Here is a 27,567-nt window from a genome sequence, read left to right on the forward strand (position 1 = left end):
CCAGCGTGAACGAATTGAACTAACTAGAAAAACAGAATGAAATATTTGTGTCACTGTTTAATATAAACAGATATGCAGTAAGCGAACAGAAAAAGTGTTTTAGTCTAGCGAAGAGACCATTTTATTTGAGCAGCCATCTAGAACATATCTCGGTAGGTCTAATGCGTGGCTGGGTATGTAGTCAATTCATCTGATGTACTCCACAGATACGTACCAGACAGGTATGTTACACTTTTATAGCATGTTTACCTTAGCCTTTCGCTCCTTTAACACAAAATTAGACATGATACACAGCCGATTAATCTTCATGCAAGTGAATGGTATATATATGTAAATGTTTATCTATCTTATTGAGACAATAATTAATAATTATGTAATTGCTGTGCTTACCTCGTATATCTTTCATGATAAAAATGATATGACTGTACAATGAATGTTACAAAATGATGTCATGATCATGATATCTGTTTTGTTTGTATTTTGTTTAAATATGATGGAATGAATATACAACGATGATTTACGTATCACTTGTACCACTATAGGATTTGGTTTTAGTTAGAATTGTTATCGATTTCTTTCTGCACAGAAAGTTTGTTTTTAAAGAAAATATATAGAGTAAAAAACAATAGAAAAGTAAATTGCCATGAATTTAGGTTGATCAAAAATGTTATTTAAAATGCATACTGTCTGAACCGGATGTCGCCGGAACCAACTTATTGGCTGGTATAGTCAAATTTCCTGATTATACGTCTTTTGAATGATAAAAAATATTAATGATAATGGCATACAAATGAGCCGGAATAGACAAATATCTAGATGAGGCAAGGGTCAGTTTCGACAAGTTATATTGTTATTCATTTCTTGATTATTATGTAACACGATATTTAATATCAAATGCAATAAACGCTTCTGTTACTACTTAAACTAGTACTCGATTTAAATCTACGCAGCCAAATGCACTTGATTTTTTAACGTCATTTATTCCTCAACGTTTCCCGAGACGTCATAACTCAAACAAAATAAATCTTAAAGTAGAAATAACAAAATGCTCAACATATTGAAAAAAAATGTTCGTAGCAAGCAGGATCTCAGTATTCAAAGTTATTGTACAGATACCTTTCACCTTGTAACGTCTATGAACTGGATCAGGTGCGACAAGAAGCAGGATAAGGTTTCTCTAAATATCATTCAGAACAGGTAGGATTTTGTTTACTTAGAACCATTTTCTCCCTATAAATATATTATTTACACACCATTAACATCATTACTGAAGCGTGAAAGTGGATTTAAAGAGGCTAGATAGTACAAACGCATTTAAACGAACATTGTTCACCTGTTGATAAATAAACCGTCAACACGTTCACAAATCATGACCATAACCCTTTACTGATACCCTGAAATCTCGATAATAAGCCGCGACTTATATTATTTTTGGGAGGAAATCCCAGGCTTATTTTCAGGACCGGCCTATTTTTAAGTCTCATTTTCGAAGTTATTTATCACGTAACGTAGGATAGGCTTACTTACGAGATCGGCTTATTTTCGAACCATTCAAATTAAAACTAAAGAAAACAATGCATTTAGTACATCAAAAATTTGATAGTCAATACAAATATACATTTATTCATACCTATCCATGTATTTACTTATATAATAAGATAACAACACCACTACAGAACGTTTTGGGATGTTCATTTTGACTACCATCAGACATTGTTGTTCTATCTTTTTAATACACATGGCTTACATTCAAGTGTGGTATTTCTTTCAAAATCCGGAATATTTTCCAAATACATTTGACTGCAAGAAATCTAGGGCTTATTTTCAAGACCGGCCTATTATCGATTCAGGCTTATTATCAAAAATTTAGGGTATACACTTAGTGGTCTTAATGCCCAACAGGCGTACTTTGTCGTTGACGTCATCAAATTTTGAAGCATAAGTGTATTTCTGTGATGACTGCTGTTGAAGTTCTTCAAAACAACAAAAAATACTCTTTTCTTATATTTCACAGGTAAATGTATCAAACACTAGTGTGTCAAATAGACAGGTATATATCAACCTTTGTGAAAGCCTCTTGGTTGACTTGTCTAAATCTCCTGAGCCCTGAGTTGTGATTAATACATGTTGGCACAATGTTGTTTTTTTTTTTTACTTTTCTTGTATACAGACAATAAATTGTCTACTTTCGCTTAATTCATTTTACTGTAAACCAAGTTTCTTTCGCAGCTATTAAATTACACGATTTTCATTTCAAAACAAGTTCGCGAAAATAAATTGCGAATTAACTTGGATCGCGAAATTCGCAAAAGTAAATTGCCCAGGAATGAAAGAATATTTACAGTATACAAAGTACAAATTAAATTTCCCAAGAAACGCTGATTTTTTTATATAATCTTATCTCAATACAGTCATCTAATCGTGGTACGGATGCGGTCTCATATTGCTATGGTTAATTTGGTACCCAAGCGCTAAAAGTATTACCTGTGGAAGCTATCATAATTATCTACACATCATACTTGCAATGTAGGTGTTGTAACAGATTCTCTCATACAACAAATTTATATAACTTAAAACCTACTTAAACATTAAAAACAGAAGATGTTCAGTTGTCAGACGATTTCATTCATTTTACCATATATTTTCCCAACACCCATGCTTATACAGTCCTTGTATATAATCATCTCAAGCACGTTGTTTCAAAATCCACATGTAGTGCTTTTAAATCGCATTAATATCAAGTTATCAAATGGTTAAAAATGAATATTTTCGCCAAGATCACTAAAAGCCAAGGTTTAAATTGAACAAATACCTTACTAGGTTCCTGTGACCTACGTCAGCTATTTTAACAGTCAAATAAATCAATATACTCTTAACTGTAATCCATTAGAACTTAAACACTTAAATGATCATTTTTACCCTTTGACCTATTAGGTTTATCTTAATTATGGACATTTTGTATTGAAAATCACAAAAAAAGGAAAACCAACAAACTCTCATTCTTGACGGTGAACTTATATTGTTAATTTTGTAAGTTTATTTTTTTGTAGAGATATTTCCGAGGCTAATTGAGACTGAAGAGATGCTGATGTTTTTTGCTAGGTACCAGCGGTAATATATCAGATTGATGGGCAGACATTTTAATTGATATTACTATTGATACTCCTATGATCGAAATTATGAATCAATGATATATTACAGAAGATCTCTCTAGTACCAGATATAATTACACATAAATAAAACATATTCTATGTACAGATATATATATATATATTCGCATTTGTTTTCGAATATTTTCAGTATCAGAATCTAAGCTGCTGTTCTTATAGAGACAAAGTGAACTGTACCGTAGCATTTGAAGGTATTTTTTTTATTATTAAATCTTTGAAGCCATTTTGCCGTATGTAATTTTTTTTTATTATTACTATTTTATACAAATATATCAAAACATAGTGCTGCTTTTTTTCTATTTTAACAAAATTCATGATAGTACTATTCAATTGTTCCGTGAACCTTTCAAAATTAAATTTATCACATATAACTGTGATATGATGAATTGGATTTTATACTCGTATATAAAATTCATCAAAAAGCTCTTGGCATATCAAATTATTGAATTCGTTTGATTAGGTCCATATCACATAATCACTTATATATGATCTTTACATATTTAAGCGATTTCTTAAAAATGTGTTTTCTAAATCATAAACTATTACTTCTTGTAAATAGCGTCGGTAAAAAATGCCGACGCATTAATTTAAAGATTAATCTTAAAATCCATTAAATAATAGCACTCTGATTCGCACCTACCTACGATTATTTTCTTATCGTTTAAAATATATAGAGATTAGCAGGTCATACTTGTACAATATCGTAACATGATGTAACCGAATACTTTTCATGTTCTAGATGACGCCCTACGCTTTGTTGTTTGGCCTCGTTACTTTGGCGACAGCTGTGACAGGTACAGTAACCAACACATTATAACAATAACAATATATTGGAGATTTCTGTACCATGCTTTTTAACCAAAATTATTTGCATTTGCTTGTCAAAATTATTATCATATAAAGATTAACTTTTTTATTTTATCCGGGTATGAAAAATAAATCATAACCCAATAAATTGATTTTCAAGACTAATTGATCAAATAAGATAATTTTATACGTGCGATTTAATTGATTTCGTAAAGGATTTTTTGTTCAAATCAAAACGGTTTTTGTTCATAGTGGAATAAAAAAATGAAATTGGCCAATCAGAAAACCATATTTAGCATAAAAAATTATAACAAAGAAATTAGAGAATACTCTTTATAAAACCGATATTATAAAAACTATAGTTTAATCCTTATGATTCAATTAAATTTCGATAATCTCTTCAATAATCAAAATTTTCAGCCAAACAGAAGCGATGTTAGTAAAGGTGACGCCATTTTGCCTTCTTGGGATGATAAACAAACGGAAATCCTCTTTACACGTAAAATGTAATTAAATAAGTATTAACTGACAATACAGAAGTGAAGTATATGACCATCATGACCTCAATAATGAAAAATTTAAAAATGTCAAATTCGATTTTCCATCTTATGAATTAAGCCATCGTTGATAAACGGTTTACAAGGTCTGATATCCACAACACTAAAGAAGGACCCCAAAATGAGTAAATAATGTAAGTCCGAGTGTTAAAGTATCACTTGAGGGAAATATATTGAGACTTCATAGCTATGTAGATATAATGCGCGCTTGATTTCATATGCTCTACCGCCGACAAAGCATAAACGCTATTTAGCATTTGGATAATACCTCATTATAATCATGTTTATTTAAGCATTGAACGCCTTTCAGTTGGCATTCATAGCCAATCGGAATGCAAACTCGACAGGGGCAAATTCCATGAAGCGCTAGCGCTTCATGTTGGATTTGCCCCTGTCCAGTTGGCATTAATATTAGCTACGAATGCTAACTGACTATATTTACATTTGGCTACAATTTTATGTTAAAATACCAAATGATTTTGCATCTATAGTGAATTAATCAAACGTTATCGCCAAAGATGGAACAACCATTTGAACAACCGTTTTCCATGATCGCTGACACGATAATTGTGAGAATGATAATGACGTCATGATAAGCGATTGAAGTTTATAGTTTATATGACTGCCAACTGCGCTTGGTAAGGTTACATAGTGAGAATGCAGTGAAAATGTAAAGATATGTGTGTAACTAACACATAAATGCAAATAAAGTTATTTATTTTACTTTTTGTCCATGCAGTCCCTTAATAGAAAATAAGATTCATAAGATATTAATTATAACTGTACAAGACTTTTGAAGATTTATTTGTGCAGTGAAGCTACCAAAGACAAAGGATTCCATTAGCAGTAGCGGTTCGTTGTTGATAACTATTAATAATTTCTAGTTGGAAGTTTCCGCTCAAGTTTTATACCATCTAAACTTCACAGTAACGGCTACTATTACCTGAGATTACCTGTGATTCTATGAATCTATACTGGGAACATTTCGGAAACAGGTCATAATTCTGCATTAACCCTCCCTACAAAAACACCCTACCCAGAATTGGTGTTCGGATAAGACTGCTACTTCAATTCATTCAATGTAGCGAATGTCACAAAATAATATATCATGTCTTTTTTGTACTGTATGGCACAGGCAACGACCTGGCACCGATTTCTCAAAACAAAAGTGTATACTTAAGGCAAAACTTAAGTTTTTCTCGTTATGTAACTTATATGAAAACTTAAGACTTAAGTCAGTTTGGGACCTTAGTTTGTTTCGAGAAATCGGGGCCAGATCCTTTTCACTGAATTCCTAGTAATTTGACTCTAGTATAAGTATCATTGATACGTTTTTAGGTCAGTATAGCTCAGTCATTCGTCTGGAGAAGGAGTTCTGGTCGTGGAGAATGAAAGACTCACCGGCTTACTCCACATACCTAGGTTACTACGGTTATAACGACAGACTGCGATCATATAACACGTCGATTTTCGACACAAGGAAGGTATACCTGATATATCGAAATGTTTACAAAATTGAATCTGTCATATAAATTTTCTTTGTCGGCATTGTTTTGTTCTTAAAATATTCCGTTATGATATCCACATGGATACAAAGAGCACAGACATATTCATATTCAAAATACGAAAAAGAATAATTACCGTGCAAACAAAATGGTTTACAGTACCAGATATTTATCTAAACAATACAAAAGTATTTTTTCTTTAAGTTTATAATTGAAACAACAAAGATATTAATTTGAAAATTGTACCCTTTTAAAAGAGCAGATTATGAGATTGAGTAAAAAACAACAAGAGGAAGAGAAAAGTAGAAAGAATGGAGAGAAAGATGAGGTTGGAATGGACTGACAAGGTTCATCACTCTCACTGGTGATGAAGTGATGTTATTCAAAAATCCCATTTTCTCTAATCATTGGCCATAATATGTGTTTTACCCTTGGTACATATCTTTCCAAAGATTTTTAAAAACATTCATTGATAAAACAGTTTTGATACATCTAACACTATATGTATATTGCTTCAACATTAGTTTGATAAAATTATCTGTATAATTTTTACTGTCAGAAAGGCCAAAAATGTAAAACTCTTTATTAAATGGAAAAGAGATTACAAGCATCTCTAATACGGTTTCAAAAAATCTAAGGTCATCCAGACGCGGTGTCTCTTAATCCCTACTTATCAATTTGACTAGAAAACAAAGCCAACAATTTATCCTGAATGACATTTATTATCAATAAGACGTAAATATTATCTTCTAGCCTCCACAGATAACTAGATTTATGGAATTTGATGAAACTTTTTTTATCATGAATGGATAAGTCGTTTTATTTCTTTGTGGGTGGTACTTATGGGATTGACACAGTATTTAATTTCTCTTATAGGACGACATCGTAGCATTTAATACCAGATTAGGAACAATATCCACAGAAGGCTTCACTGCTAAACAAAAGGCTGATTACGACATCCTGTCAAACACGTTTACCACTTTTATAGAGGGACATCAATGGGCACTGTAAGTAAGACAACCTATCAATCACATATAAAGGGGCACCAGCGGACACTGTAAGTAAGACGGTCCATACATATTATTTACAGGGGCATCAGGGGGCACTGCAAGTAAGACGAGCCATACATATTATATCCAGGGGCACCAGGGGGCACTGTAAGTAAGACGGTCCATACATATTATATTCAGGGGCACCAGGGGGCACTGTAAGTAAGACGACACATACATATTACATACAGGGGTACCAGGTGGCACTGTAAGTAAGACGACACATACATCTTATATACAGGGGTACCAGTGGGCACTGTAAGTAAGACGACACATACAGATTATATACAGGGGCACCAGGGGGCACTGTAAGTAAGACGGTCCATACATATTATATACAGGGGCACCAGGGGGCACTGTAAGTAAGACGACACATACATATTATATACAGGGCACCAGTGGGCACTGTAAGTAAGACGACACATACATATTATATACAGGGGCACCAGGGGGCACTGTAAGTAAGACGGTCCATACATATTATATACAGGGGCACCAGTGGGCACTGTAAGTAAGACGACACATACATATTATATACAGGGCACCAGTGGGCACTGTAAGTAAGACGGTCCATACATATTATATCCAGGGGCACCAGGGGGCACTGTAAGTAAGACGACACATACATATTATATACAGGGGCACCAGTGGGCACTGTAAGTAAGACGGTCCATACATATTATATACAGGGGCACCAGGAGCACTGTAAGTAAGACGGTCCATACATATTATATACAGGGGCACCAGGAGCACTGTAAGTAAGACGACACATACATATTATATACAGGGGTACCAGGGGGCACTGTAAGTAAGACGGTCCATACATATTATATCCAGGGGCACCAGTGGGCACTGTAAGTAAAACGACACATTCATATTATATACAGGGTCACCAGGTGGCACTGTAAGTAAGACGACACATACATATTATATACAGGGGTACCAGGGGGCACTGTAAGTAAGACGGTCCATACATCTTATAAACTTGGGCACCAGGTGGCAGTGTAAATAAGACGAGCCATACATCTTAAGTAGAGAAGCACCAGGTGACACTGTAAGTAAGACGACCCATACATATCATATACAGGGGCACCAGTGGGCACTGCAAGTAAGACGACCTATACATATTATATAGAGGAGCACCAGGGGGCACTGTTAGTAAGACGACTCATACATATTATATAAAGGGGCACCAGCGGGCACTGTAAGTAAGACGACCCATACATCTTATATACTGGGGCACCAGGTGGCAGTGTAAATAAGACGAGCTATACATATTATATACAGGGGCACCAGGGGGCACTGTAAGTAAGACGACACATACATATTATATACAGGGGTACCAGGGGGCACTGTAAGTAAGACGGTCCATACATATTATATACAGGGGCACCAGGGGGCACTGTAAGTAAGACGACACATACATATTATATACAGGGGTACCAGGGGGCACTGTAAGTAAGACGGTCCATACATATTATATCCAGGGGCACCAGGGGGCACTGTAAGTAAGACGACACATACATATTATATACAGGGGCACCAGGTGGCACTGTAAGTAAGACGACCCATACATATTATATACAGGGGTACCAGGGGGCACTGTAAGTAAGACGGTCCATACATATTATATACAGGGGCACCAGGTGGCAGTGTAAATAAGACGAGCCATACATCTTAAGTAGAGAAGCACCAGGTGACACTGTAAGTAAGACAACCCATACATATCATATACAGGGGCACCAGTGGGCACTGCAAGTAAGACGACCCATACATATTATATAGAGGAGCACCAGGGGGCACTGTTAGTAAGACGACTCATACATATTATATAAATGGGCACCAGGGGGCACTGTAAGTAAGACGACCCATACATCTTATATACTGGGGCACCAGGTGGCAGTGTAAATAAGACGAGCCATACATATTATATACAGGGGCACCAAGGGGCACTGTAAGTAAGACGACACATGCATATTATATACAGGGGTACCAGGGGGCACTGTAAGTAAGACGGTCCATACATCTTATATACAGGGGTACCAGGGGGCACTGTAAGTAAGACGACACATACATATTATATACAGGGGTACCAGGGGGCACTGTAAGTAAGACGGTCCATACATATTATATTCAGGGGCACCAGGGGGCACTGTAAGTAAAACGACACATTCATATTATATACAGGGGTACCAGGGGGCACTGTAAGTAAGACGACACATACATATTATATACAGGGGTACCAGGGGGCACTGTAAGTAAGACGGTCCATACATATTATATACAGGGGCACCAGGTGGCAGTGTAAATAAGACGAGCCATACATCTTAAGTAGAGAAGCACCAGGTGACACTGTAAGTAAGACGACCCATACATATCATATACAGGGGCACAAGTGGGCACTGCAAGTAAGACGACCTATACATATTATATAGAGGAGCACCAGGGGGCACTGTTAGTAAGACGACTCATACATATTATATAAAGGGGCACCAGCGGGCACTGTAAGTAAGACGACCCATACATCTTATATACTGGGGCACCAGGTGGCAGTGTAAATAGGACGAGCCATACATATTATATACAGGGGCACCAAGGGGCACTGTAAGTAAGACGACACATGCATATTATATACAGGGGTACCAGGGGACACTGTAAGTAAGACAGTCCATACATCTTATATACAGGGGTACCAGGGGGCACTGTAAGTAAGACGACACATACATATTATATACATTGGCACCAGGGGCACTGTAAGACGACCCATACATATTATATACAGGGGTACCAGGGGACACTGTAAGTAAGACGGTCCATACATCTTATATACAGGGGTACCATGGGGCAGTGTAAATAAGACGAGCCATACATATTATATACAGGGGCACCAAGGGGCACTGTAAGTAAGACGACACATACATATTATATACAGGGGTACCAGGGGGCACTGTAAGTAAGACGACACATACATATTATATACAGGGGTACCAGGGGGCACTGTAAGTAAGACGACACATACATATTATATACAGGGGTACCAGGGGGCACTATAAGTAAGACGGTCCATACATATTATATACATGGGTACCAGGGGGCACTGTAAGTAAGACGATCCATACATCTTAAGTAGAGAAGCACCAGGGGGCACTGTAAGTAAGACGACACATACATATTATATACAGGGGTACCAGGGTGCACTGTAAGTAAGACGATCCATACATCTTAAGTAGAGAAGCACCAGGGGGCACTGTAAGTAAGACGATCCATACATATTATATACAGGGGCACCAGGGGGCACTGTAAGTAAGACGAGCCATACATATTATATACAGGGGCACCAGGGGGCACTGTAAGTAAGACGGTCCATACATATTATATACATGGGTACCAGGGGGCACTGTAAGTAAGACGATCCATACATCTTAAGTAGAGAAGCACCAGGGGGCACTGTAAGTAAGACGACACATACATATTATATACAGGGGTACCAGGGTGCACTGTAAGTAAGACGATCCATACATCTTAAGTAGAGAAGCACCAGGGGGCACTGTAAGTAAGACGACACATACATATTATATAGAGGAGCACCAGGGGGCACTGTAAATAAGAAGAGCCATACATATTATATACAGGGGCACCAGTGGGCACTGTAAGTAAGACGATCTATACATCTTAAGTAGAGAAGCACCAGGGGGCACTGTAAGTAAGACATCTATAAGTAGAGAAGCACCAGGGGGCACTGCAAGTAAGACGACCCATACATATTATATAGAGGAGCACCAGGGGGCACTGTTAGTAAGACGAGCCATACATATTATATAGAGGTGCACCAGGGCCACTGTAAGTAAGACGATCCATACATCTTAAGTAGAGAAGCACCAGGGGGCACTGTAAGTAAGACGATCCATACATATTATATAGAGGAGCACCAGGGGGCACTGTAAATAAGAAGAGCCATACATATTATATACAGGGGCACCAGTGGGCACTGTAAGTAAGACGATCTATACATCTTAAGTAGAGAAGCACCAGGGGGCACTGTAAGTAAGACGATCTATACATCTTAAGTAGAGAAGCACCAGGGGGCACTGCAAGTAAGACGACCCATACATATTATATAGAGGAGCACCAGGGGGCACTGTTAGTAAGACGACTCATACATATTATATAGAGGGGCACCAGGGGGCACTGTAAGTAAGACGGTCCATACATATTATATACAGGGGCACCAGGGGGCACTGTAAGTAAGACGACCCATACATATCATATACAGTGGTACCAGGGGGCACTGTTAGTAAGACGACCCATACATATTATATAGAGGAGCACCAGGGGGCACTGTAAGTAAGACGACACATACATATATATACATTGGCACCAGGGGGCACTGTAGAGACGACACATACATATTATATACAGGGGCACCAGAGGGCACTGTAAGTAAGACGACCAATACATATCATATACAGGGGCACCAGGGGCACTGTAAGTAAGACGACCCATACATATCATATACAGTGGCACCAGGGGGCACTGTAAGTAAGACGACCCATACATATCATATACATTGGCACCAGGGGGCACTGTAAGACGACACATACATATCATATACAGGGGCACCAGGGGGCACTGTAAGTAAGACAGTCCATACATCTTATAAATAGTGACAACAATGAGCACTATGCATCAATGGGCACTGTAAGACGACTCATACATCTTACCAGTGGACACTGTAATTATGACAACTCTGACATGATTTTTTTCGTTTTGTACAGTAATTCATTGCTTTTGTGGTTGCATTGTACTATGGGACCACCTGTATATGCATGTAATGCAGTACAGTGAATTTAGAAAATTAAAATTTACAAATTAAATGGAATATACTATAAAACCGCTTATTTTCGCAGTGACGTCTTCACTTATAACTTTTTGTGGCTTTTCCCCCCGTTTTATAGGTAAAACGCTTTAATGTAAATGTGGTAGATTAATTATTTTTACTGATTTTGCAATATACGCGGGCAAAATCGCACGCGAAATCCCTACAATGGTTATTTTTCCTCACAATCTGTAAAATTAAAATGTCCTAAAGTAACATTCTAAGTAAATATTTTCCTTTATGCGTTTCTTATGCGTTTCTACAGAAAACGAAAGCTGGGTTAGAATTACAGGGTGCCCCATAATTCACCTTACACTTTCAAAATGCTATAGCTTTTGACATACACAACCAACAAAAAGATAGTTATAGTATATAAAGGCACACAATCCAGTTTTCTGGTATGAATATCATAAAGGAATAATTGATTCTGCTATAACAAAACATCGAAGTTATAATGACGTCACCACGTCAAGCTTGATAATTATATTAATTAGTTTAAACTAATATACTAAACTGTCTGAGCGACCCCCTGTATGTAGCGACTCCCTGTCTTATGTGACCTTACTTGAGACCCCCCAACGTATTTTGCTATATAATGGGTCTGTTTTCAGCGACTCCCTGTCTTAAGTGACAAGCGACCATGTTTTTACAACCCAAACATCATAAAAAAGTCTGTCTTGAGCGACTTTTCATTCGCCTGAGGCCATAATTATGATAGATAAAGAGGTGTGAACATCGAACTAAACATCGACTGTTGACTACGATAAGAGTACATTACTGTGTAACCAGTTTTTGACGGATCATGAAAGATCGTTTTTTTTCCACAAAAATTATGCCTTAAACTATTAAAAAGGCTAGATATCATTCAGATATCTCTCAATACTAAACAATGGTAAACATTGACAATTAATAACGGAACACATTAAATAAATCGGCATGTTTTATTTTGCCTACCGTCAGCTGACCGTATCATCCTATGGCTTGGCGTGGATTAGTCGTGGGTGACTCTCTTCTTGTTTTGTACATGGCATTTACGACCAAACATAATTTCGTTCTTTGATATGAGTAAACAGTCATTATAACTGCCATCCCATAGTCAGAAAACCCTATATTTTCTTCATAACACCAAAAAGTCTTTTAAAAACAAATGCACACGACTTGGGCTTCTGTAATGGCCGCCATTTGGTAGCAGAGTACAGTAGATTTGTAAAATTCAGCAAAATAAAGCCCAGGTTTTAAAATGGTTTGGTTTGATTAGTTTAACGTCCTATTAACAGCCAGGGTCATTTAAGGACGTGCCAGGTTTGTTGGTGGCGGAAAGCTGGAGTACCCGGAGAAAAACCACCGACCTGCGGTCAGTACCTGGCAACTGCCCCACATGGGATTCGAACTCGCGACCCAGAGGTGGAGGGCATGTGGTAATATGTCGGTACATCTTAACCACTCGGCCATTTTTTAAAAATGGTACCTCTACTGTACAGTAGTAATGGGTTTATTTAATTTACACAACATCTGCAATTGTTTTGCTATGGTTGTTTTCTGACAAGTGTGATTTTTGTATTTGTTTTCAAGCCTGAAAAACCATGACACACAATTTTTTTTTTTTAATTGCAAAAAAATGAGATTTTTAACCCAAAAATGCACCCCCTCCAGATAGATTTTTTTTCTTGAACAAAGTTTAAAACCAAGCATCAATGTATGTCTGCTTGTAATTTATAACTAGATCTAAATGATTTTTAATTAAATAAAAATCAGGTAATTGATATATTTATAATGAAGAATAAATTAACAGACAATTAAAGACAGATTTTTGTACAGTGATGTTGCGGATGAACTTGGACTGCCTTAAGTGACTCCCTGTCTTATGTGACTTTTTGTGATGGTCCCTTGGAAAGTCACATAAGACAGTCTCGACTGTAATATACTAAAAAGTAATTAACAAAAAACCTGACGATATAGCTGAGTTTCCTACGCCGTGTCGAATATTATGATTAAGTTGCCAATGTTTCCAATCAGTAGTATGTATACTGTTTGTTGTATGTTATTTCGTGATACATGCTGCGCTGATCGCATAGATTGTTATATTCTGTATTGATTTTTGTACAGATACAGTTCTATAAATCCAGTGAACTTTCTAGGAGGGATCCACTTATATTCCCCAGCTGGAATGGCATCCACCAACACTCGAGGGGACTTTGAGAATTACATAGTACAACTTAAAGGAATGCCAAAACTGGTAGGATGATAAACACATTAAAATCTATTGAATTAGCCAAAAGTAAAATTATATCCTTTCAAATTTAGACGGAGCTATCTGCTCCAGAAACAATGGGGATCATCGGTAACCTGGTCGAACATTTCAACAATATTTACAAGATATATACAGTATGCACACAGGCCTCTGTCCCTATCGTCTGCCTAGCCATGCGTCATCCGATGTAAATATACTATGTACCGCGTCCTGTGGTATTCTCGAAATTGTCTCAGTGTCATCGTCTGTAACCCTTGCCTCACAATCAGCTTAACGGGAGAAGGGCGACTGGTTCCCCCGTTGTCAGTTTAATATGACTGGGTGAAGTGTGTTGCTTGGTGCCTTCATGTCGGCATGTTTCGGTGATATAGCACTACAAAAAGGGCAAAAAGACACAACATAAATAACCGGACTCTTCCAAACACACACCTGCATATATGCAACACACCGCATACATGAGAGACTGCCCTTATATGACCTTGGCTGTCAATATGACGTTATTTAACAAACAAAGCTTGCAAATGACCTGTACTCTAATCAATGTACAGATACCACCCCTACACTTGAGTCCTAGTAGTAACAGTTGCCGCTGATCTGTAAGCATCCTATTGCAAGGCATGTCATGTTTTATACTCTGGTGATAACTCCTTTCACGACTGCCAGAATCCAACCCCGAGGCACCTTACTTACAACAGTCCCGGTGTAACTCCTGGCACGACTGACAGTGTCCAACTCAGAGGCACTTAACCGGTGTCTTGGCAACTTCCCCAGGCACGACTACCAGAGTCCTGTTGAGCGAGACACCTTACCACTGTCGTGGTGACGACTCCGAGGCAACTTATCACTCTCTTAGTCACGACTCCGAGGAACCATACCACTGTCTTGGTGACGACTCCGAGGCACCTTACCACTGTCTTGGTGACAACTCCTGAAACGACTGTCGGTGTCCTTCTCCGATGCACCTTATCACTGTCATGGTGACAAAGCCATGCACGACTTCCATTATCTTGATCCAAGGCACCAAACCGATGTCATGGTGACAAAGCCTGGCACGACTTCCAAAGTCTTGATCCAAGGAACCTTACCGATGTCATGGTGACAAACCCTGGCACGACTTCCAGAGTCTTGATCAAAGGCACCTAACCGATGTCATGGTGACAACCCCTGCACGACTGCCAGAGTCCTGATCCAAGGCACCTAACCGATGTCATGGTGACAACCTCTGGCACAACTTCCAGAGTCTTGATCCGAGGCACCAAACCGATGTCAGGATGACAATCCCTGGCACGACTGTCGGTGTCCTTCTCCGATGCACCTTACCACTGTCATGGAAACAAAGCCTGGCACGACTTCCAGAGTCTTGACCCAAGGCACCTAGCCGATGTCATGGTAAAAACCCCTGGCACGACTGACAATGTCCTTCTTTGAAACATCTTACCACTGTCACGTACCAGCCTGGGGTTGTTCCTGGGGTAGAACAGGGACAGAGATTGTAACGTTGGAGTAGGTGGCAGTTGTTAACAGCGTGACTCGGAGAAGTCGTGGTGTCTGTACATGGCAAAGAATACTTGTCTCTGGACACAAGAAATGCCAGAGTAAATAAACATAGCCCGGTTACAAATGTATATTGCTAAGTCTATCATTTACTGTCATATATATCCGTGGAATTATGTAGATTACTGACCTTGCTATAAAGATACATTCTCTTTTTCTTTTTTTTGTAGATCCAAGAAGTTATAGATTCCATGGCGTTAGCGATCACATTGAACAGAACACTTCACCGATTTTCCATAGTATGTCTATCGAATCAATGATGGTTCTCTTAGACAAAATATTATTTAAGCAAATTAAACAAGATTCTTGTAACTGTCATGAACGCAAATCACTGGGCCTAAAATAAAAAAAATATAAAAGTTTGCTCTTCTCCAATATTTTATTTCAAGTCTTCAGTTACTTTATTGTTAAAAATTTATTTCCTTTAGCATCGTTTTCGTGCAGACTACGTGATGATGTAAGCTCTATACAATGGTGATAACGTGAACTTATATACTCTCCTATAATGAAACACAAATTCTATTTAATGTATATACTTTCCTATAATGAAACACAAATTCTATTTAATGTATATACTTTCCTATAATGAAACACAAATTCTATTTAATGTATATACTTTCCTATAATGAAACACAAATTCTATTTAATGTATATACTTTCCTATAATGAAACACAAATTCTATTTAATGTATATACTTTCCTATAATGAAACACAAATTCTATTTAATGTATATACTTTCCTATAATGAAACACAAATTCTATTTAATGTATATACTTTCCTATAATGAAACACAAATTCTATTTAATGTATTTACTTTCCTATAATGAAACACAAATTCTATTTAATGTATTTGAACCAAAGATTTGTTCTTTCGATTTATTGTCATTGTCGTTGGCCACTTGCAAACAGATCATAATAACTTAACCTGTATGTTTTTGTAGGAGGCAGTTCCAGCACAAATTGTGCCCAGTCTCGTCAATAACTCAAAGGACTCTTACCTCTATGGACCTTTTAGAGAGCGACTGAATTCTACAGAACAACTCACAGAAGAAGATAAGTATGTCGACCTAAAGAATTTCAAATAGAAGGCGATACGTATGTCTAACTATATGATGATACTTATGTCTATTTCAAACGTTTTAACAGAGGAAGATTTAAATAACATTGTCTAAAAGCTATTATGGTTGTTTGATAATATTCATAAATCTCATGTATTCTTGACTATTTTAAGTATGATAAAGATGACCATTGTTTGTAACATGCTACTTAAGTTTGTAACTAAGAAATGAAGGAATATTATCACATATTGGAAAAAACCTATATCAAGAGCCTTCTATATTGGTTGTAAAACTCAGATAGCACAATCCAATATTCTTAAATTGTAGACATTTTGCCGAAAATAATTTCGATACTGCTGCTATCACATTCAACTATACGTTTTTATGTAATGATGCAATCGCAACAATTTGTTCCCGAATATTATAAGTTCGACAGTATGTAACATATATTACAGACATGATTTACGAACGAGGGGAGCGGCAGCTATTCAGGAGGTCATTCAAGCTCTCACTGATTTAAAAGCTTTTATTGAAAACGTAAGTTAAAGTCATTATATTTACATGTATTGTTACATGTAGAGTACAAATGGAGTGGGGAAATGTTATTTGTATCATTTTTAAAGCATTTATATTGATTCTGCATATTCGTTATTGTGCTAATCATAATTAAAATAATATGTTCATGACTTCATTCACTATTTAAGACGCCTGACATCTAAGAATACACCAAGGTCAATTTTAAAACAGCACATCTGTTTGGCCTATTTTAAATGAATGTTCATAAGACCTATGGTCAACTGAATGTGACGCACCGGAGGTAACAAACAAGCCATGAAGAAATGGTTTTAAGCTGAGTCTATCGTGCTAACTGTTCAACACCATGCTTAATCTTGAGTTTGAAACATATAAGTGTTATTTTTAAAATTATCATCAAATTAAACATGGAGATCCTATTAGCGTATAATGGCGAATGCATCTATGTTTAAATTTTGATACCTAATCTACATTTACCTACATTTTTTTGAGAATTCTTTTGGTTTTTTTCAACCAATATAACTACCCTATATAGATTCGGTTATCATTTTACTTTAATTAATATTAAAAGTGTTGTTGAATTTCCATTTTACTGTGACACCTCTGGTTTCGAAACTTTTGCATTCCTTTATTATTTGATTATATTTGATTATAAGATTACCTCCGGACATACGTTTACAACCCAGTATTATATGCAGTATTTTGTAGAGTTCTTTTTACAGATTTTTTCAGTCAAGCATTTTCTCGTGGAAAGCTGAAAAGATGAAGATGTCCTGACTCTATTGTTATTATGTTTTATTTCTATGCTATTTTTCAGTGGTATTTGATTTGTGATTGTTAGAAAAATGCTGGGTTTTTCTCATTTGATTAATAGGCTGTATTGTTTTCGACAGGTTTACATGAATAACACCAGACCCGATACAGGGGTAAACACTATAGACAATGGTGCGGAATTCTATAAGGCATGTCTTAAATGGCATCTGTCAGCGGACATGACGCCAGAGGAAGTTCACAATCTGGGTCTACAAGAGGTTCAGAGGATCTACCAAAACATGTTAAATGTAGGCTATTCTTTTTTTTGATATTTCACCTGTTATCGTAGTTAACTCGTTACAGAAAAACATTGAAATTCATAAGACACAATTCATACATGATACTCAAACCCGGTTGATTGATATTATGCCCATCTTCTGCACTTTTTACCACGTTTATTACTAAATATTTACTTATTTTTCCTGATCTAAAGCTTTATAAACATTCCTTAACCTATAATTTCCCAAAATGATACAGAAGCTAGAGAGTGTAACATTTCTCAAGGGCAAACATTGAAGGTATGGGAAATATTAGCTTAAGAACCTTCCTGAACTACTCTAATGTCAATATATTTTCCTTATATCATGATATGGTATTACGTATATTCGGCTTAGATGCTTAAACTTCATGGTTTCCAGTCTGTATCAGAATATTCGCATTTGATCTATTCATAGTCTGTATCATATAAGTGAAATATGTATGATGAAAAACACATAGATTTATTCCTTATATGTTATGGCATGTAGGGCCTGATACGTTCTTTTTTCCCTCTAACAGGTGATGCAGAAACAACAATTTGACGGCACTGTGAAGGAGTATTATGCTTCCTTAAACAACGACTCACGATTCATTTTGGATAATGCGGTAAATAAAATTTTATAAAATTCACAAAAAAAATCTGCGGTATTGGGATTAAGTACTTTAATACTCTAGCTTTTGATCACCTAACAAGGAATTATTGGTCATGTGACGTCGATTAAGTAGAGGACATTTTCTCATTCAAAACCCAAGTTCTAATCCTTTTGTGTCCCTTTTTATAAAACGATTAAACGGCTATTCGAGGGGTTTCAATGACACTTGGTGATACTAATCCTTTTTTTCAATTTAGATGCGAGAACTATATTGGAACGAGTATACATATGTCTGAAATCATTGGCATATTTGTGGCGATGGAAGTATAAGTTGGCCTACTGGTTGACAATTATTACATCTTATCTGTTTCTAATATTGTTATTCATTGGTTAATCTTAATCCTGTAATTAACGTATTCGCTTTTTGTAATATCAAAATGTATAAATGAGACAAAAGCAATTATTTTGTACTACATCGAATTATTAAAAAACCCTATTGTTCTAAAATTAAATTTTCTATTGTCATGATTTCTTATTAGGAACAAATTATCCAGGAATATGAGAACATGATCCATGATCGGATTGCCCCAAAGATTTCGGAATATTTCGAGGACATTCCAGATATACCTGTAGTGTAAGTTAAGGAGGGGTATCATTTGGATCGGGTTATTGTATTGTTATGTCGACAACGTACAGCAATTAAAATTCACATTTACGCCAACAAGGTACAAAAGATTTATTTTACTTCCATGTAGATAGGTCACAGAAGATTTATTTTAATATTGTGTTCAAATGGTATATAACATGTGTTTTACTTTTATGTCGACATGTTACGGAAGATTAATGTTTACTTTCTTGTCGACATGGTACAAAAGATACATATTTGTGTATCTTACTTTTATATCGGCATGGTACAAAAGATATACATATTTTGTGTATCTTACTTTTATATCGACATGGTACAAACGATGTTTTAGGTACATACTATCTATGTCACTGTTATGTCGACAGGGTACATAGGGTAATTAGATTTATGTTACTATTATCCCGACAGTTTATATAAAATCTATGTTACTGTTATATCGCCAGGGAGAATAAGATTTATGTATATCGACAGGGTATATATAATTTAGGTAACTATTATGTCGACAGAGTACATAAACTTTATGTTACTATTATGTCGTCAGGGAACATAAAGTTTATGTTACTATTATGTCGTTGGGTACATAAAAGTTTATAAATGTCGTTGGGTATAAAGTTATGTTGCTACTATGTCGTCAGGGTACATAAACTTTATGTTACTACTATGTCGTCAGGGTACATAAACTTTATGTTACTATTAGTTTCGTCAGGGTATATAAACTTTATGTTACTATTATGTCGTAGGGTATATGTCGTCAGGGTACATAAAGTTTATTGTTACTACTATGTCGTCAGGGTACATAAAGTTTATGTTACTACTATGTCGTCAGGGTACATAAAGGGTAACTACTATGTCGTCAGGGTACATAAAGTTTATGTTACTACTATGTCGTCATGGGGTACATAAAGTTTATGTTACTACTATGTCGTCAGGGTACATAAGTTTATGTTACTATAAAGTAGTCAGGGTATAATAAACTTTTTATGTTTACTATTAAGTCGTCAGGGTACATAAACTTTATGTTACTATTAAGTAGTCTGTCAGGGTACATAAACTTTATGTTACTATCTACGTCGTCAGGGGTACAAAAACTTTATGTTAGTTTTGGGGGGGGTGGGTCAGGGTACATAAACTTTATGTTATTGTTACTATTACTGGTATGTAGTCAGGGTATATAAAACTTTATGTTACTATTATGTCGATCAGGGTACATAAACTTTATGTTACTATTATGTCGTCAGGGTATATAAACTTTATGTTACTACTATGTCGTCAGGGTACATAAACTTTATGTTACTATTAAGTCGTCAGGGTACATAAACTTTATGTTACTACTATGTCGTCAGGGTATATAAACTTTATGTTACTACTATGTCGTCAGGGTATAAACTTATGTTACTTATGTCGTCAGGGTACATAAATTTATGTTACTACTATGTCGTCAGGGTACATAAAGTTTATGTTACTACTAATGTCGTCAGGGAACATAAAGTTTATGTTACTATTATGTCGTCAGGGTACATAAACTCTTTATGTTACTATTATGTCGTCAGGGTATATAAACTTTATGTTACTACTATGTCGTCAGGGTACATAAACTTTATGTTACTACTATGTCGTCAGGGTACATAAACTTTATGTTACTACTATGTCGTCAGGGTACATAAACTTTATGTTACTACTATGTCGTCAGGGTACATAAAGTTTATGTTACTACTAAGTGTCGTCAGGGTACATAAAGTTTATGTTACTATATGTTCGTCAACATAAACTTTATGTTACTACTATGTCGTCAGGGTACATAAACTTTATGTTACTATTAGTGTCAGGGTACATAAATTTATGTTACTAATATCAGTTGTCAGGGTACATAAACTTTATGTTACTATTAAGTCGTCAGGGTACATAAACTTTATGTTACTATATTGTTGTCGGGTAATAAATTTATGTTACTATTATGTCGTCAGGGTACATAAACTTTATGTTACTATTATGTCGTCAGGGTACATAAACTTTATGTTACTATTATGTCGTCAGGGTACATAAACTTTATGTTACTATTATGTCGTCAGGGTACATAAACTTTATGTTACTATTATGTCGTCAGTCGTCAGGGTACATAAACTTTATGTTACTATTATGTCGTCAGGGTACATAAACTTTATGTTACTACTATGTCGTCAGGGTACATAAACTTTATGTTACTATTAAGTCGTCAGGGTACATAAACTTTATGTTACTATTAAGTAGTCAGGGTACATAAACTTTATGTTACTATTATGTCGAAGTCAGGGTACATAAACTTTATGTTACTATTATGTCGTCAGGGTACATAAATGTTTATGTTAAATTATGTTACTATTATGTCGTGGGGTACATAAAGTTTATGTTACTACTATGTCGTCAGGGTACATAAACTTTATGTTACTACTATGTCGTCAGGGTACATAAACTTTATGGTACATAAACTTTATGTTACTATTATGTTGTTAGGGTATATAAGATTGATGTTACTATTATGTCGACAGAGTACGGAGCTTGCCTTATGATGGTCCCAGTGGCGCATACAGCCCTGCTACAGAAGGCCAACCAGGATCATTCTACGTAAATGTATACAGGCCAAAAGAGCAGTATGATATTTTATATTTTAAACATTATGATTATATCTTGGTTGAAAAGCAATTTGTCTTTGGTTAAATCCTTCTGTCCACCAAGTCATAGACTGAGAACTGAAAAATCTTACCACAAGGTTCTCATGAAATAACTTTTGTTTACTACTGCCACGTATAACCAATTTTTCATACCAGTTTTCACCAATTTTACTAGTCGGAAACTTTGATTATACCTGTAATGTTTTACAAGTAAATAAAGGTTAACGTTTAACGGACTCTGGTTTGGTCGACGGCATATATATTGTATCATAGGAAACCATCATTTTTATACGTTTGCCACAATGCGTATAAGTTTTAACAATTGGGTATAGACTAATCCAAACCAAGGATGGACTCAATTTCATAAAACGCTTCGCTTTAATAAGAATACATATCGATTCAATCTCTATATGTAAATAAAAAATCAGTTAAGTAATATTAAGGTCTTTTTAAAGATTATCGATTAAAAATGTATTTACGGTAAAAATACCAAAACCTATTCAGGTATCTCTTCAGACTGTTACATATTTTAAAGATTTTTTAGTGACTCAAACCCGATATATGTAAACAATATCTCTCTCAAGATTGAGAATATGATTTTTCTTTCTATGAACTTTTTTTCTTTTCGGTCACGATTTCCTACATTATTCAGAGAATCTATGAATTAATGATAATATTTAATTTTAGCCCTACCTATGAGTTCATTATGATTGTATATCAGCACTACTGGTATGGTTTTATGATAACTGTATTTCAGCCCTACGTATGATTACATGAATCTTGCTTTGCACGAGGCGATCCCTGGTCATCATCTCCAGGTAGGTAAACAGATACTGCATAATACAACATATTCATGAACATTATTGTCGTGGTTTTGATCGTCGTGGTTTCAGAGGAATATGCTCCAATGAAGTGGGTTTTTTTCGTTTTGCTTATTCACACTTTTCATTTATTTATTTGATTAGTTGTGGGCATGACTAGCTGTGTTTATCGTTTTAGCACATCGTTGCTCTCAGGGCCAACTTGCCTGATTACCGAAGGCAACCACAACTCTCCTATTATGAGCCACCTTTCTATTTTCCGTTTTATACAGCATACGTTGAGGTAAGACCTAGCGAGCTTGGATACTTTTATTGTCGAAATTTAATCTCATATGGATTATTATTATTTTCTTATGAATTTAGGTATTACAAATGTTCATGACGAATTATTTCCCTTTGTACGTTCTAGCCATATCCAATGTTAATGCAGAACTACTTCCCTTTGTACGTGTACGGTCGTGGTAGCCGAGTGGTAAAGATGTCCTAACACATTACCACAAACCATCCGCCTCTAGGTTGCGAGTTCGAATCCCATGTAAATACTGACCGCATGTCGGTGGTTTTTTCTCCGGGTACTCAGACTTTCATTCACCAACAAACCCGACACGTTCTTAAATGACCCTGGTGTAATAACGGGATAAACTAACATACACAAAACTAAAAGAAAATCTCAGTAAAGTTATAAGTATTAGTTATTGAGTAAGAATATGTGTAACTTTAGATGTAAAGGCGTAGTTATACCGTAGCTATGGACATACTCAGACATCGCTCTGTTCAATAGTTTACATAATAATGCTAATTGTATGAGATGTAAAACTAGTTTATTGTTGATATAGGGGTGGGCTTTGTACACGGAATACCTCGGTGAGGAGATGGGTCTGTATAAAGACGATTATGAGCTGTAAGTTACAATTATTTTCCAACCATTCTGTGATTTTATCACATCTGTATACACATTGTTATATCATGATATTGTTAATGTTTGATTTGTTGCATGCATGACAAAAGACATTCCCTCGGGTTTTGGTGGGGTTTTTTTTATTTTCAAAAGATTAAAATATACTTTTATTGGATGTATTGATTTTTGTTTGACCGATGAAGGCGATTAAAGTTAATCAACAAAGAAAAATATGTTTACCATATTATCGTTTTTGAAACCTTTTATGTACTTATGAGATTAGTTTTTGCTATACACATTGATTTTGTTCAGAAAACTAATCAATTCCTTGACAGGATGGGGCGATACAGTGCCGAAATGTTAAGGGCTTGTCGGCTAGTAGTAGATACCGGACTACATTATTTCAAGTACGTATTTAAGAACAAAAGATAACAATGAGAGTTTATATCCACAGCCTAGTATTTCTTTAAGGTTAATACTGCAAATCACTTCAACTTTGGAGTAAAATATATGTTAACGTCTTCGATACTTTCAGCATATTTGTAAACACATAAATTCGCGATCAAGGTCTCTTACTGACAATCGTACATTCATGTATACATTTTACACAATTATTTGAGAAATATTTAATTCGCGTTCGAGATCTTTTCGAAATTACGCGAAAAGTTGAATCATGAAACTGAAGTGATTTATAGTATAAACTTAATGGAGTCTAGTTATTGTAAATAAATCTGTCGTATCAAAACTATAACATATCCAAATATGATTTTTAATGGAATTTACGTTTATAACATTTGATGAAGAAGTTCATACATGAAAGAACGCACTCACTTTTTTCACTACATACACAGGCAATATACCTTTAGGTAAATTAAGGTCAATTTCAGGTCAAGATTTATTCACGTCAAATTGACCTGAAGACATATTGTATGTATCATTTCCAGCCCATATATATCTTAACTACAATAATGACTTACATATTCACATCTCATTCAGTTTATAAATCGTTGATATTGATTAATTAAACCTATCTCATATGTTCAAGTGTGTTTTACTTAATGATTTGATCACTTTGTAGTTGGGACCAACAGAGAGCTATAGAATACATGCTAAACTACACTGCTTTCTCCCGCGAAGCAACCACTATCGAGGTCAACCGGTACATAACCCTTCCGGGTCAGGCGTGTGGATACAAAGTGGGAGAAATACGTATCAAGGAGCTGAGGTCTAAGGCGGAAACGGAACTGGGTATGCAATAGATAAAACTATAGTTCAACTTACTCCGGAAAATGCATTCAAGAACAATATAGTACTGAATATAATAATGCAAACATACTTTGAAATAAATTCAGTTAAGATGAATGTTCGCACATATCTTGATTTCTAACGTAAATAAGCTAAAGAGGTTATCGTATCTATCTTTGATTCCATTTTAATCCCGGAAAATTTAACCATACAATTTTTTATGTGGATATTTTAGTAACCAGCAACCATCCTGTAAGTATGATGTTTCTTTCAACTCCTTATTTCCAAAACATGTTTTGTTTTCTCCCCAGGTTCGCTATTTAACCTGAAAGACTTATACTCTCGACTTATGACTTTTCTTTCAACTCCTTATTTCCAAGACATATTTTGTTTTCTCCCCAGGTTCGCTATTTAACCTGAAGGACTTCCACACTGTACTTTTGACGAATGGCCCTATGCCTTTAGACGTACTTGAAACGACGGTCGACGATTGGATAACAAACACCAAGAACTCCGCTCCGTCACCAACATCAGCTGCCTCAGCCATTAGGCAAAGCGAGATAATCCATACGATCGGGTTGCTCAATTGTGCGCTATTAGGATTTATATTTGTTTAAAATCATACAGATTTTTTTAACTTTGATAGCAATATTGGGGATAATGTGTAAATGCTAATGCATGTTCTTTTTTTGCCGAAATTATTGTTGCCATAGTGACCTGGACATTATCTTTAATTTTGAATTAGTTGCTGTTGATTTTTATTTGGGGGGGGTGGTGTTGTCGAAAATATTTTAAAACGGCTCCTTATATTAATTTCCTGAATTTTCTGAATCCATTACAACGAAGCTTGGCAGTGATGTGGATTTCATGTGTAGATGTTTTCCATTGTGTTAGATAATGGATATCAACCCATTAGTTTTTTAATCATTTTTTATCGCACATGGTCATGTTTTAGATATTCATGATTATGTATCTGTATTGTTTAACGTTATACCTTTTGTGTATTGTTATAATGTTCATTTGTTATTGCCGATTACCACTGGAGCGTAACACTGTTTCAAGTCATAGGAAGAGGTGCGTTTTTTTTCTTATTTCAATGTGTCGCATTTTTGTTAAACTAGTAAAAACACTGAACTGCTCACATCTTGACGTACTGGACCAATTACACAATAAAGATTATAGAATATTACAATAGAAAATACAATAAGACAAAATACTTATCAAAAATCAGCATGACCAGTGTATCTTCTACCATGATACAATGTACCTAAACTATACTTGGCAGTATTTACCTTCACAAGCGAAATGAGATAAGCAACTTTGGAAAAGAAGTAGATATGATAGGACCAGTATTTGGCCTTAATTTTTCAGGCCGAAAAAAATTAACTCTGATCCCCATCAATTTCATATCAATAAATACTCTCATACTTGCCATTCATCAAAACATATTTTTTTATAACCATGTACACGATGTTTCCCACCTATGACGTCAACAAGTTGATGATTTTCCTCTTCTCGCCAAATTTTGCTAGAAATTCATCATCTTTAGGTTAGAAAAGGCTTGAAATGGATTTGGCCGCCACCTTGGAGCAATTTTACATTTTGCATGGATATGCGTAAACACACGATACACAACGTGTGAAAATCTCTTTCTGCTCTACGAAGGCGGCCACATTCATTTTTAGAGAAAACCACTCAAAAAGTATGATTTTTCAAGGATTGTTGTGAAAAATGGCGGGAAACTGCATGTTGATGACGTCATAGTGAACATAATTGGCACATGCGGGATATTTTCGAGATGTAGTGTGTTAGCAAATGTATTCAGCTGTTATATGGCAAAATATGTTGTCCTTTACTGGAGAATTAATTTTGAGGCCATATTCGGGTCTTAACGGACCTTCTCCTTTGTTTTCTTATGGCAAGTCAGAAAACCATTAAACCAAATCAGAAAAAAACACATTCTACAGTGATGCTTTGAAATTAAACCTTACAAAATTGTATCTGAATACAAAGTGAAATTCCTATTTAAATTTAACCCCCCCCCCCCCCCCCCCCCCCCCCCCCGATTATTGTGTACTTTTTTTTATAAAAATCTGCATGTCAAATTACATATTATATCGTTATCTATAATATATATTCAGAGGATAATCAATTGTAAATAAGGCTTTTATCTTATGCTTGCTGAATATATATTTCTAATAAATGTTTTCAATATTTCTTTTACTTTTAGTTTATTAATTTTATGCATATTGTCTTTACCAGATTTTACAAAATACGTTTTT

At 35.7% G+C, this 27,567-nt stretch overlaps 1 protein-coding gene across 2 annotated transcripts; it reads left to right on the forward strand.

The window, feature by feature from the left end:
- LOC138307330 (uncharacterized) lies at positions 1-27,567 on the forward strand. 2 transcript variants are annotated; one of them, XM_069248018.1, is made up of 20 exons: positions 1-221; positions 3,051-3,102; positions 3,301-3,361; positions 3,910-3,964; positions 5,873-6,018; positions 6,916-7,046; positions 14,071-14,200; positions 15,940-16,008; positions 16,713-16,828; positions 17,285-17,366; positions 18,257-18,424; positions 18,954-19,040; positions 19,567-19,661; positions 22,199-22,300; positions 23,079-23,139; positions 23,321-23,425; positions 23,979-24,043; positions 24,376-24,447; positions 25,119-25,288; positions 25,688-27,567. In XM_069248018.1, exons 4-20 carry the CDS (start codon positions 3,910-3,912, stop codon positions 25,900-25,902), a joined length of 1,869 nt encoding a protein of 622 aa, XP_069104119.1. In that variant the 5' UTR covers positions 1-221; positions 3,051-3,102; positions 3,301-3,361; the 3' UTR covers positions 25,903-27,567. The 2 variants fall into 2 exon arrangements, with proteins under 2 accessions (XP_069104119.1, XP_069104118.1); XM_069248017.1 differs by lacking the exon at positions 3,051-3,102.

The sequence above is a fragment of the Argopecten irradians genome, chromosome 14 (assembly GCF_041381155.1).
Source record: "Argopecten irradians isolate NY chromosome 14, Ai_NY, whole genome shotgun sequence".
Classification (NCBI taxonomy): Eukaryota; Metazoa; Mollusca; class Bivalvia; order Pectinida; family Pectinidae; genus Argopecten; species Argopecten irradians.